This window comes from Poromitra crassiceps (assembly GCF_964638095.1).
Source record: "Poromitra crassiceps genome assembly, chromosome: 12".
In the NCBI taxonomy this organism is placed as follows: domain Eukaryota; kingdom Metazoa; phylum Chordata; class Actinopteri; order Beryciformes; family Melamphaidae; genus Poromitra; species Poromitra crassiceps.
The window spans coordinates 42,003,665-42,018,133 of NC_139632.1; the positions used below are offsets into that span (position 1 = coordinate 42,003,665).

The 14,469-nt window shown below is 45.3% G+C and overlaps 1 protein-coding gene across 1 annotated transcript in view; it reads right to left on the minus strand.

Annotated features, from left to right (window-relative positions):
- The window catches only part of col24a1 (collagen type XXIV alpha 1 chain), a 179,293-nt gene that overhangs the window by 100,974 nt on the left and 63,850 nt on the right, over nt 1-14,469 (minus strand). The window contains exons 9-14 of the mRNA XM_083647399.1: nt 14,079-14,132; nt 13,017-13,061; nt 10,007-10,060; nt 8,747-8,791; nt 7,375-7,428; nt 7,041-7,085 (exon numbers count right to left, since the gene is read on the minus strand). Of these exons, the coding sequence (XP_083503525.1) occupies nt 7,041-7,085; nt 7,375-7,428; nt 8,747-8,791; nt 10,007-10,060; nt 13,017-13,061; nt 14,079-14,132 (297 nt within the window). The remainder of the gene's footprint in view (nt 1-7,040; nt 7,086-7,374; nt 7,429-8,746; nt 8,792-10,006; nt 10,061-13,016; nt 13,062-14,078; nt 14,133-14,469) is intronic.

Below are 14,469 nucleotides of genomic sequence, written 5' to 3' on the forward strand. Positions count from 1 at the left end.
TATGATGTTGTAATTATGATGACGATGATGGGGTGCGCGCGCGCGCGTGCGCGCGTGCGTGCGTGCGTGCGTGCGTGTGTGTGTGTGTGTGTGTGTGTGTGTGTGTGTGTGTGTGTGAGGAAGGGAGTGTGAGCGGGCACATGTGTGGGATATAAAGATGAAACAACCTGTTTAACTAAGGATACGATTTGATACAGCGCGTGATACGGGATTCATGATTCAATAGAACCACGATACGATGTAACAAATGTTCGTTGACTACAAAGTCTGAGTGTGCAGAATGGGAGGTTTTATGTATTTGCACCATAATAATAATAATAATAATAATAATAATAATAATAATAATAATAATAATAATAATAATAATAAATGAAAATTTAATAAAAAGGGGGCATGTGTCCTTGGGTTTAAAACCCACGTTGGCTTATGAAAAGAACCTCACCATAAAATGATATCATGTATACAACAATGAGAACGGGAGATGAAGGAGAGAAGGTTCTGATTTGTTCCTGGGCATGCAGGGGTGAAGGCAGCGTCTGCCTTAACTATACTAAAGTAAAGCCTTACTTCAATGGACACGACATAGGGTGATCTCAGCGGGACCCTGCCAGTATAAGCCAGCAATTGTGGAAAAGGTTTCTCTCTCTGTAATGATCTTATCAGGCTGCTCTCCTCTAGCTGGAGACAGCCTGAGAACGCTTCTTCTCGTGCAGCTGTGTGCAACCAATGTACCATCTTTCATCAGAGTGATCAATATCCCCTTCAGTTTGACCGACGTGCAAAAAAAAACTAAAGCGTGGCGTCATGTTACGTCATGAAGGACATGTGGCTTGAAGAAGACGTCTGGACATCTGGACGCGGTAAGGCTGGCGTTTGATGCTCAGACTCTGCTAATGGCACCGCAGCAGGACGGACACAAATCACACGGACTTCACAAAAAGAGGCTTTCAACTGTGGTCATATAAAACATGACATGCTGAAAGCTGGAGATAAGCAGCCCCTCTCCAAAAAACTCTGCTGTCCACCAACATCCCACACAGGGGTTTGGCTCACTGCTGCTGCCAAGCTGGATGCTGCTGACTGCCAGGCGGTTAGAGATGACTCTCCAAACCACACGAGAGAAAAAACTTGACAAAAAAGTCTTGACAAAAACCAGACTGTTGCATTCCTGTACATCTCCTTTCAACACAAACACTGCTTCAGAAAATTAAATCAAACATGAAAAGCCTGGGCAAGCCACAGTATCACACAGTCGACACGGTGCACCCTCCACAGATGTAAGGACTGTGTACCATTAAGTATGTTTTGCAGGCCTCGTGCACCGCGTGAAAACCATGAAACTTTGGCTCGAGCGCAAAGCTTGTAGCACTTTCGCTGGCTGGAAATAGGCCCGGTGGTAAAAGGGGCAATAAAAGGAAAAAGAAAAGGTGATAAAATTTTAAAAGAACTATTTTAGGCTTTACCTAACCATTTTGTTTTTCACTCGGGCAGCGTAAAATGCCTCACACTTTGATGAGTCACACATTGGCAGAGACATCAAGTGCATACCACACGCAACACTTGCTGCTCCGCTGCTGCTTAGAGAGCATGGTGCAGGTTAGAGACCACTTTGCATTCATATGTGGGACTTTTATGTCGCAATTAAGCTTAATTTATACTTATTATAAAGTGTCGCTCAGCACATGGTCGCAGACGAAAAATAAAGTGTCGCTCATGGTGTTGCATTTATACTTCAGAGGACGTTCGCCTCGGTTCAACGGTCACACAACGGTCACACTCGAAGGCTATAAGCAGCTAGTAATTTCACCAGGTAGCAGACACTGCTCGCCGACACTTGAAAGTGTCGACTCAAGTCCTCATTTCTGTCGGCGACCGTTTCAAAAGTGTCGGCAGACAAAGCATAAATTGGGCTTTAGGATTCTCTTTTGTTTTTTGTTTTTCCCTGAGACCATTCTGGAACTGGGTTACATCAGCTGAGATGGTTGGTCGGTTGTGCCATGGTTCTCCAAAAAGTCACAGGTGTTATCTGCCCAGATGGCATTTTTTGGAGCATGTGCATTATAATGCCACCTTTTCTCCATATTTCTGCCCTGGGGGCATGTTTTAATATTTATTTATTTTTTTTTGGGGGGAGGGGGGTATTTTCATAAGAATCTTCAGTTCTAACTATCATTTTTTTTTTTTTACCTGCACCATGCTCTTTAACTCTAGTTAACTTTGTGTAATTTACTTCTGCTAAATGAGCCATTTTCAACTGGAGCCAGAAGGGCAGGACTGAGTGACACTGTGGGGTGAAAATAAGTTCTGTGATGTCAAACTGAAGTTCTTACTGAAGATGCATCTGCTGGAATCTTGACCAAAAACTAATTACATCAAAGACTTAGGACTGGATTAAAAGGTGTATTTTGGCTCTGTAAGATTGCTCAAAAGTACTTAGGCAGCAATCCCTTTATAAGAGCACTAATCGCTAAATCACCATTTACTTTTAACAAAATGCCAGTTTCTGTTCAGTTTATACATTTCACTGTCAATACTGTCAATAATACATGAATACTACTCAGGAAAACCAAACCAACCAAACCACACAAGACTAAACACAGCATGTGTGAAGCACCCTGACATTTGAGCATTTTGTGAAGTAATTGAGGACCAAATTTAAGTGTGGGATGGCTAAACTGAGGCATAATCTTATCACCCTGTAGTGTGCACCTTATATTTAGTAAAAAACTATTTATAAAATGACACACAAGACAAATGAGAGTGTTGGACATCAGATAGACTCAGTCCACCACACAGGAGCTATGGTGATCTCTAGACTCAGTCCACCACACAGGAGCCATGGTGATCTCTAGACTCAGTCCACCACACAGGAGCTATGGTGATCTCTAGACTCAGTCCACCACACAGGAGCTATGGTGATCTCTAGACTCAGTCCACCACACAGGAGCCATGGTGATCTCTAGACTCAGTCCACCACACAGGAGCATGGTGATCTCTAGACTCAGTCCACCACACAGGAGCATGGTGATCTCTAGACTCAGTCCACCACACAGGAGCCATGGTGATCTCTAGACTCAGTCCACCACACAGGAGCATGGTGATCTCTAGACTCAGTCCACCACACAGGAGCCATGGTGATCTCTAGACTCAGTCCACCACACAGGAGCATGGTGATCTCTAGACTCAGTCCACCACACAGGAGCATGGTGATCTCTAGACTCAGTCCACCACACAGGAGCTATGGTGATCTTTAGACTCAGTCCACCACACAGGAGCATGGTGATCTCTAGACTCAGTCCACCACACAGGAGCTATGGTGATCTCTAGACTCAGTCCACCACACAGGAGCCATGGTGATCTCTTTGATCTTCCAACTGCGCTGAGGGCATGTTTCCATTACTATGTTTCTAATGGTCTCCAGAAAAAGGTCAAGATGCTTTGGAGAGCCACAAAGGAAATGTGAAGCAATCAAAAGGAAAGGAAAGAAAACAAAAGGAAATGTGAAAAAGAAGAGGACATGTCTGTGAGAGGGACGTCATGTCTCTCTGTCTGTCACAGGAAAGGCAGAGAGAGAGAGACAGACATGTTTGTTGCGTGGCCATGTCTTTGCTATCTTTTTGAATTTGAATGGCTCCGTCCCACATAGGGGCATCACGAGGAATTAGTGACACAGTGCATTGGGACCTGTCCCAAGTTTCTGCCATGCTGTCCTGTCTCTGTCCTGTTTCTGTCATGGTGTCCCGTCTCTGTCCTGTTTCTGTCATGGTGTCCTGTCTCTGTCATGGTGTCCTGTCTCTACTCTGTCCTGTTTCTGTCATGGTGTCCTGTCTCTGTCCTGTTTCTGTCATGGTGTCCTGTCTCTACTGTGTCCTGTTTCTGTCATGGTGTCCTGTCTCTGTCCTGTTTCTGTCATGGTGTCCTGTCTCTACTGTGTCCTGTTTCTGTCATGGTGTCCTGTCTCTGTCCTGTTTCTGTCATGTTGTCCTGTTTCTGTCATGGTGTCCCGTATCTGTCCTGTCTCTGTCATGGTGTCCTGTCTCTACTGTGTCCTGTTTCTGTCATGGTGTCCTGTCTCTGTCCTGTCTCTGTCATGGTGTCCTGTCTCTACTGTGTCCTGTTTCTGTCATGGTGTCCCGTATCTGTCCTGTCTCTGTCATGGTGTCCTGTCTCTACTGTGTCCTGTTTCTGTCATGGTGTCCTGTCTCTGTCCTGTCTCTGTCATGGTGTCCTGTCTCTGTCTCTGTCCTGTTTCTGTCATGGTGTCCTGTCTCTACTCTGTCCTGTCTCTGTCATGGTGTCCTGTCTCTGTCCTGTTTCTGTCATGTTGTCCTGTTTCTGTCATGGTGTCCTGTCTCTGTCCTGTCTCTGTCATGGTGTCCTGTCTCTACTCTGTCCTGTTTCTGTCATGGTGTCCTGTCTCTGTCCTGTTTCTGTCATGGTGTCCTGTCTCTGTCCTGTTTCTGTCATGGTGTCCTGTCTCTGTCCTGTTTCTGTCATGTTGTCCTGTTTCTGTCATGGTGTCCTGTCTCTGTCCTGTGTCTGTCATGGTGTCCTGTCTCTGTCCTGTCCTGTCTCTGTAATGGTGTCCTGTCTCTGTCCTGTTTCTGTCATGGTGTCCTGTCTCTGTCCTGTCTCTGTCATGGTGTCCTGTCTCTGTCCTGTTTCTGTCATGGTGTCCTGTCTCTACTCTGTCCTGTTTCTGTCATGGTGTCCTGTCTCTACTCTGTCCTGTCTCTGTCATGGTGTCCTGTCTCTACTCTGTCCTATTTCTGTCATGGTGTCCTGTCTCTACTCTGTCCTGTCTCTGTCATGGTGTCCTGTCTCTACTCTGTCCTGTTTCTGTCATGGTGTCCTGTCTCTGTCCTGTTTCTGTCATGGTGTCCTGTCTCTGTCCTGTTTCCGTCATGGTGTCCAGACATAGATAGGGATCTGGCATGTAGGAAAAGGGACTGACAGTGGTAGTGCACTGGTACTGGCAGTGAGGGCCATGGCAGACAGAACAAAAGACATTGGCGGTCCATCCTCTACAAATCCTTTTCCAAATAGACAACGGTGAAAAAATATTAAAATCTATGCACTTATCCCCATCCATTTCCAGTGTTCCACTTCTGTTTGCTGGTTGATTTTAGGCTTAGTGATAGGAAAATATTTCAAATATTAAAGTTGATGATAGCCAAGCAGTTTACTACTTCTGGTGCAAAACAAATTCTGGAATGGTTTAAAGTTTTCTACGTTTTCAGTGTCTGCTGTCAGGGAGAAATTACTTCCACGTTCAAATGTTTGTTTTTTATGACGACTATTGAAAAACGCTTTATGGTCAAGACTTCGTTCTGTATCAATCTCTCTCTTGAGACTATAAACACATCAGCGAAGCCCGCCGGGTCCAACACCAAATGAAAACAAATGGAATCAGAATGTCTTCTGCTTTCAGTATTTGGGTTTTGTAGTTACAAAGACAACATTAGAGATGTGAGTGAATAGCTGAGTTTCTGTGTGGATGCCAGTCATGCATGCATGTGTCCATCTGCTGTCTGTCTGTGTCACACATCCTGTCCTGTCCACAGAATACAAAGTGATTTGTGGCGCGTTGGGTCAGAAGACATCAATCTGTCTGAGATCTAAGACCCCGGGCTAACCTCGCTTCAACCCTGGAACTCTTTTCAGCAGAAACGTTAGTAACGACTCTTCCAGTCACACACAGAGCCACACATCGTTACATGACATCGTCATGTGAAAACATTGTAACACCAATCTTAGTGATTTACATGTTTTAACGTCAGTTGAAGGATTGTCTTGCAACTCAAGTGTATTGGCACAACACCTGTGTGTGTGTGTGTGTGTGTGTGTGTGTGTGTGTGTGTGCGTGCGTGCGTGCGTGCGTGCGTGCGTGTATGTGTGTGTGTGCGTGCGTGCGTGCGTGTGTGTGCGTGCGTGCGTGCGTGCGCTTGTGGCTGCCTGGGGGTGTCAGTAGCAGAGCTGAATTACAGCCGGTAGCTGAGGTGAAGGTTAAGGAAACTCCATCCATCCAGATGGGTGTAGCGGCCCGCTGAGTGCCCACAGGCTGACCCTTCAGACACCCCAATAAATCTGCCCCGCACCCCCGCCCCCGCCCCTTTAAACGAAGCGTGAAATGATGGAGGAGGAACGGCGCCATATTTACAGTTGTATCTATTTTTCTCACACTAACGCAGGGCTGAAAGCTAACACACGTCTCGGACTGGGAAGCAGAACTTTTAGCAGTTGTGCTGTATGATGATCAGCAGCAGCAAAAACACATTATGCCCAGTATGCTATGCATCACTCCCTGTGCAGGACCTCTGCCTAGAGACCAACCTACAGGTGCTTCCTCCACTTCCCCTCTGCCTGGCTGCTTCCACGACTCACGTGCCCGAGGAACGGCTTCTAAACCCATTCATATATAGCTTCAAACAGCCTGTCTGTCTGTGGAGTGTAGAAGAAGACTTCAGAAGCACAGAGCTAACACAGTCGCTGTACCTGCCGTGCATCATGACTCTGTGTCCCTGCTGATCACTTGGGGCCTGACGGGCAGCCAAGTTCTAAGAGTGCATGAAATATTGGTCGTCTACCCTTGTTAGCAGTCACCTGAGCACCACTCCAGCTACTCAGCGGCGGCGCTCGTTAACAGAGTGAGGCAGACAGACAGGAAATCTTAGAGACAAATACAAGACTGAAGTACAAGCAGGTAGAGAGAAGCAGACACACGGTGAGACAGATGAACAGACGTGCACGTTCAATGTATATTCGGCATGGAAAATAGAACGCATTCATAAAAATTTGATGCTGTCACTTTTTTATATACACATCTCATTCAAAATGTCAACATCCACTAGTTGGACATGAAGGAAAACGAACTGGAACATATTCTGGGTGTGTTGCACTGTGGATGGCGTTGATGTTTATATGCACACAGTCCATTTATGAAGGACATAAAATATAACCAGCGTGGTACTTGAACATAGCCAAACCTCATTCAACACACATGCAATAATAATTAACATGCAATAATAATTGATACTCACCCTCAGACCCGGGAAGCCACCGATGCCAACCCCGCCAACAGGCCCCTGTGAAACAGCACAGCACCAGCCTAAGTACACAGGACACTTAGAGTACTGCACAATTCCCCATTACCTGGATACGCCTGATACAAGTACATTCAAGAGGAGGTTACTGTATTAACAGCTTAACAGCTATCCAAAATAAGACCTCTTCGGTGCACATGTACTGTAATCATAGTGATGAAGTGACAGGCAGTGAGATCCAGATTGAAGGAAGGAGAAGAGGTAGAATAAGAGGAGGACGACAAACAAGAGAAAGGCGTAAAAGCGACAGGATGCGGACCACAGTTCTTACCTCATTGCCGTCAGGACCAGTCGCCCCCCTCTCCCCCGCATCACCGACCACACCCTGTGGAGGAATTCAACTTCAGTTGAACAACTTCAGTTACCTTTTTTTTATTTATTCAGGGGAGTCAATCAATCAATCAATCAAGCAATTTTATATTTATATAGCGCCAAATCATAACGAGAGTTATCCCAAGGCGCTAAGTCTCACTGAGAGCAATGCTCTCTTTTTCAAGGAGTGCCCTGTTCACATTCACACACACACATTCATACCTGGAAGCTGACCAGTACAACCACAGTCTGATCTGCTGGCCACTGAGCAGCTCCACTGGAGCGGTTAGGGGGTTAAGGGCCTTGCTCAAAGGCACCTCAGTGGTGGTAATGAGAGGGAGGGGCAAGTGCTGCCTTTTCACTTTCCCCCACCAGATTTATCCTGCCGGTCCCGAGGATGTGCCACTTACGGTGAGTCACAGCGTCAGTCAAGTCAAACCTTTTTGTTTGTTTTTGAATTCCCAAAACAGTAAGAGCATCTTGCTTTTTAGTCATCTCTGCTTTATCATCCATCCGTGATCTTATCATCTGTCAATGGAACTGCTCCACAAATGTCTCAATCTGCTTTGTTCATAGCCAGTCTACTGTGCAAAGCATCCTACCTGCAGTAATTTGCACATTCATAAATAGGTGGAATGCACGCAGCACGCCACATTTAACGCTTAACCTGCATTTCTCCCAGATGACTGATTAAGAACAAATTAGAATGAAGATGATGTGAAGCCAGTAGCTGTTTAAGCAGGCCAGGCCAGGCTTACAACAACACGCCTCTGATCCAATGAGCCCGGCAGCGCTCAGCGTTCCATAGAAAACCTCTTGGATAATCCAGCTTCCAGCTTCACTTCAACACAGACACTGGGCTGCCTGCCCGCTTGGCACCTTCAACACAGAGGAGCTGACACTTGTTTTTATAACCCAATCTAGATATTCCAACTGTGGCCCAGCTTTAAAAAAAATCTCTCTCCTACAATGCCACCCTGGAAACAAACCTAAATGCCATAAAACATCTCTAATGTGATCGGCTACATGTAGAGTTATTTTTATCCTCTGAAGGAGTCATGTATCTTGTCTTTTGTCTGTGTATTGTTTAATCACTGGCACCACATCACCTCTACTGATGTGCATCAGATGAGATAGAGTGGACAGACACACACACACACACACACACACACACACACACACACACACACACACACACACACACACACACACACACACACACACACACACAGAGTTATTGACAGATGATGAAGGCATATATGTTTTGTCCCTGCAAGCCTCTTTCATGGACCATCTCAGATTTCAAAGTGTTGACTTGACCCCATTATTACCTGTCTTCCTTTGGCACCAGGCTTTCCAACAGGACCAGGGACGCCCTAAAAAAGTAGGAGGAAACATAACTCAGGCGAGAGTCAGGAGGCAGATTTATGCATGTATGTATGTATGTATGTATGTACGTAAATATGTAAGTATGTATGTATGTATGTATGTATGTACTGTATGTATGCATGTATGTATGTATGTACTGTACGTACGTACGTAAATATGTAAGTATGTATGTATGTATGTACCGGTATGTATGTATGTATGTATGTACTGTATGTATGTATGTATGTATGTATGTATGTATGTATGTATGTATGTATGTAATGTATGTATGTATGTATGTTTCTGTCTGTCTGTCTATCCATCTATGTATCTATCTATTTGAACAGAGCTTTGGAAATCCACCCTCCTTGAATATTAGCTGCTGAGAGAACACTGTGAAATTGGACATGAAGAAAGATGGCACAGCATGAGCTAGGATTCAAATCGTCACAGAGCATGAAGGAACACGCAGGCAAAAGTCCAGTTGATGTTCAGCAAGGCACATAGAGCCAAAAAGTTCTAACAGAAGCATAAAAACTGGGGAAACCGTCTAGTCAGCATTCAGCGGGGCACATCAGGCTAAAAAGTTCCAATGGGGCCATAATGAGTTGGGAACTTCTCAAGACTGGGATCGTCTGGGAATTTGTTGTAATGTCATTCGGGGGCAGATTTATGGAAAACTGTTCATTTTTCCTCACATTTTTCATCCGTACCATATATTTGTTTTAATCTATAAATGAAAGCTTTACAATTACTGCCAAGAATATTTTGCTTTTGCCTAATGACTCAGGAAAATCAATGATCTACAATTGGAAATATGTTCTGACAAACATCTGCAAATGGTTAGCAATTGAGAATCTAACAAGATACTGTACACTAGAAGAGAGCTGACTGCAACAAATGCGTAATCTAACAATTTGATGAGAGTTGGCATCTACCAAACCTCAGACAGGGATGTAATCAGTACATGACAAAGGTGCAGAAAATAAATGAAGAGAAATGGAGAAAACATCATTTTCAACATCATTATTATATTATTATTATTATTATTATTACATTATTAGAAATAAATGGCAATGGGAGTGTGAATGATAAATGTTAACAAAACCACAGAAATTATGATAAAACAAGATCCCACGTTCATGTGCCTATAATAAAAAATATAATATAATATAATATAATATAATATAATATAATATAATATAATATAATATATCACTCACTCTCTCGCCTTCCAGCCCTGGTGGCCCAGCTACACCAGGAGGCCCAATGAAACCCTGGAAAACAGCAATAATGCATATTGCATGATACTCAGGAACTCAGGAATTCTTTTTAACACTGTAAACTGTCATTGTGATGTTCTTTTGATGACCAGATTAGTTCTACTCAGTTGAATATTACTGAACAAATATGTGCATAAACCTTGCTCGCCTCAGGCTGTTCTTAGTGAAATAATTTGGTTCAAGGAGGATTCAAAATAAGTGCGTATGAGCACATTATTATTATAGAGCATGATTTAACATTGTATTCAATGTTAGCCATGAAAACATAATGACATCATTTTATAACATGCAATATAGTTTAACATGACAAGCTTCAGAGGCTGCAGAAATACTTAATGCTTAAGGATTTGGATCTTAAGCTCTTCAAAGCATCATAGGACTGTGAGTTATGGTGGGCCTGTCTGTCAGGCTGTCTTGTACAGTGTTGGGTGGTAACTTAAACAGTGATGGGTGGTTACATTTGAATCAATGAATAGTAATGATATTGTAACGGATCCGATTGAGTGTATTTATTTAGCGTGAATAGCGTGATCCTCTCACGCGCTACGTCCTGCCGGTGAAACCCCTGACTGTCAGGTGAAAGGAATGGCCTTCCTGATCTAAATCCGCACGGTGCCGTGTCTTTGGACCTCTAGCCATGGATTCTCTACAACAACCACCATGTTCAAACACATGGAGGCTCATTCCCCTCCAGAATTGCAGCCTTATCGTGGTAGACGGGTTACTGCGCCCCCCAGTGACCCTGGAAGCTATGTTGTCGGTACCCTTGTACTTCTGGTAGGGACAAGTACCAGCGACACCAGCGTGTAGTGCCAGAGCACCTTAAGCTAAATGTCGATCGTCAACTTTGTAGTTGTAGATCAGACCTGAGTCCACATATGTTCTGGACACTCACGTGAAGAAAGAGGCTGAGCTGTTATCTGATGACCATCTGGTGATGAGTCAGATTGGTTGGCAGGGGAGCCTGCCAGACAGACCAGGTAAAAAGCCGGTAAAAGACGTGGTGAAAAGGACCTTTCTGTGAGGAGTTTGCAGGTTCTCCCCATGCTTCTGTGAGGTTTCTTCCATATAACATGGGCAACATAAAGACATGCAGAAGATGGTCACCTGACTAGCAACGATGACAAGATGGAGTGATCCCCGGGCGCTGGACTGTAAAGCTGCCCACTGCTCCTGGTCTGCCCCCCGGAGGAAGGACATGCCTCCATGGGAAAAAGCAGGGACTACATTTCACTGACCACCGTGTCAGCATGTGTGTGTGTGTGTGTGTGTGTGTGTGTGTGTGTGTGTGTGTGTGTGTGTGTGTGTGTGTGTGTGGGGTGGTCACTGCATGTTGTACTGTGTTGTGTAAGAAATAAAGTGACAAGTGTGCGTGTCCCCGTTTCGTGTCCTTTAAACGCAACCATGTAGTGTGCTTGGAATGCCTGGTGGAGGACTCTGTTCGGAGGAGGTTCTGGACCTTCTCTAAAACCTCCTTTGTGGAAGTGAATGAAGACTTTGGAGAGGGCTTTCAGGAGGTTCTGGCAGGCCACTCGGAGAGGAGAAGCAGGAAAGGCAGGACATCATTCAGGCTGTTGTCAGCAGCAAGGGATGGGGAAACGCTGACTTGATTGGGGAGGAATTTGAGGTTGGAGGGAATTGAGTTTGAAGAACACCTAAATTTGACAGACATGTCCTCTAGTCAGGAGGCAGTGCTGTATTGTGGAGGTTCTGAGTCCATCTCCTTTGCATTATGATCTAGATTTCATTGACAGATTGGCAGGGGTAGTATCCCCATCTTGCAGGCTGTCATTGTAAGTAAGACGTTGTTCTTAAATGACCTGCCTGGTTAAATAAAGTTTCAATAAATAAAATAAAACATCTTCAAAAAAGGGGATACTGCTCAGCCTCTCTGGGAAAGCGTATGTCACCACTCCATGACCGATCACCGATGATGTCACTGTCCACGGCAGCACCAAAGATCACCGATGATGTCACTGTCCACGGCAGCACCAAAGATCACCGATGATGTCACTGTCCACGGCAGCACCAAGGACCCTCACAATTATGGGCCCCTCGCCCTTGGCAACAACCCCATTCAAATAGGCCCCTAACTGGAACCTTTCTAACGAGGAGTTTGTTTCTGCAGGGTGGCTGGAAGAGGGTGAGGAGCTCAGCAGGGTGGCTGGAAGAGGGTGAGGAGCTCAGCAACCCGGGAGGACCTTGAAGTCAAGCCATTGCTCGTCTGCATGGAGACGAGCCAGCTGAGGTGAAAGTACACCTGTACTCTTTTTTGGAGAGATAGCAGGCAAACATACAGTCAACTTTCACTGACTCAACCACATCTGCCAGGGATACAAAGCCACTGAAGACTACTGATGTTTTTCCATTTGTTGGAGAAATAGAAAAGGTTAGGAGATGTCTTTAGGTCTTTCCCACCTATATTCATTTGAGTAAATCTGTGTCTATCTCTGTCTCTTTTTCACCATCCCTATTTCACTCCATTCCAACTCTCCTCTCTTTCTCTGAGCGGCAACATTCCCTCAAATCCCCTTTCTCTCTAGCTCCTTTGCCCCCCCTCCCCTCCCCACTCCCCTATGCTTCCATGTTTTCGCTGCTTTGTTTGCGTTCCCTCCTCCTCTCCTCCTCTCTCTCTCTCTCTCTCTCTCTCTGTTCTCCTGTTCTTGGGGCATTCCTGCTTCCTGAATGATCCACAGCGAGAGGGAGAGCCAGACAGGCCCGGTTGAGAGACAACGCAGACCCCAGACCAGCCAGCCTCCACGAGGAGTCTGCAGCTCCCATCAGCCGGTATGTCAGAAACCCAAACTCAGATCAGATCCCGGGTCAGCCCCTCTGGAGCAGGGCTGCAGGCACTGACACTGTCCTAATCCTTTCAGGAAATGAAGTGTTCACTCTGGCGCTGCTGCGGAAAGGAGGGCAGACAGGCGCAGAGAGAGCGAGTTGTACTTACACGGACACCTTTAGGCCCCGGGTTACCTTCTGGCCCAGCCAAGCCCTGCAACAAAGCAAAGACTCTAATGAGGAGGGGCTATTGTCAGAGTACGCATAAGCCCAGTGGTCGTGTTTGGCATGGCAGGGGGAAAACCTAAACACATCAGTCACACACCAGCGTCAGTTTGGCCTGATAAGAGAGATACAGAAGGCTTGATTGACAGACAGTTAAGAGAAAACACATGCTGTTCATACTTCAGGTCGCAACATTATATTTCCTGGTCTGCCTTGCTGGCAATGCACATGGTTTAAATATTCCAAAAGTCCACACATTGCGCACGCACGCACACGTACGCACACACACACACACACACACACACACACACACACACACACACACACACACCCACACAAATCTGTCAGAATTTCATCCATCTATTCAGTTCATTGTCAGGGCCAAAGTTGACTTCCTGATTCTAAATATAAGGTTGATGGGAGAACAGAAGGTGGCATATAGAAGGTTTTTCAGTATTTCTGGGTGCTTTTTGGGACTATATCTGAGGTTCTTTCACTGCTCCTTCTTTCCAGGCCCACACAGGACAAGAGCACTAGTATGTTTTAATGAGCCTGGGTCAACCGGTGAGACTGGATTTATTTAACTTGGGCTCCTGGCTTAAAAAAAAGAGAAGATTAGGACCCTGTCCAGCATGTCATTACTTCTAGTGTGAAATTACTTCTAGTGTGAAATTACTTCTAGTGTGAAATTGTGGGCAGAATAGTAAACACCCAAAGAGGATGGAGAAATGATGGTCATTGTTTACTTCCCGATCCCAAACACAAGCTGAGCTGGACGGAGGTGTGTGTATATATATGTATATATATATATATATATATATATATATATATATATATATATATATATATATATACACACACACACACACACACACACACACACACACACACACACACACACACACACACACACACAGAGTATATCAATAAGGGAATTCTAGCAGCAGTGGAGAACCCAAGAGGATGGAGATGGATGGAGGAATCTGAAGCGTATTTTTCACTGCACCTGCCTGCCAGGGTAACCTGCAGCCCCGGCCTCGCCTGGAGGTCCTGGTATGCCCTGCAGCAGAGAGAGAGAGAGAGAGAGAGAGAGAGAGAGAGAGAGAGAGAGAGAGAGAGAGAGAGAGAGAGAGAGAGAGAGGTGAATAGGGAGATTAGATGGATGGATAAAGTGAAAGAGGAGAAACACAGACCTATACCAGCACTGCCAACTGAGGAATAAAACGAGCAGTGTTCACCCCCCTCCTCCCCTCCCACCCTGTCTCGTAACTGTACCAGTCCTACTCCCTCCCCTCCCCTCCCCTCCCCTCCCCTCCCCTCCCCTCCCTGCCCGGCTCACTATAGTGTGCGTTTCAGCTCACTGTTAAAATGACACCTTAGAATTTAAGAATTGAGTT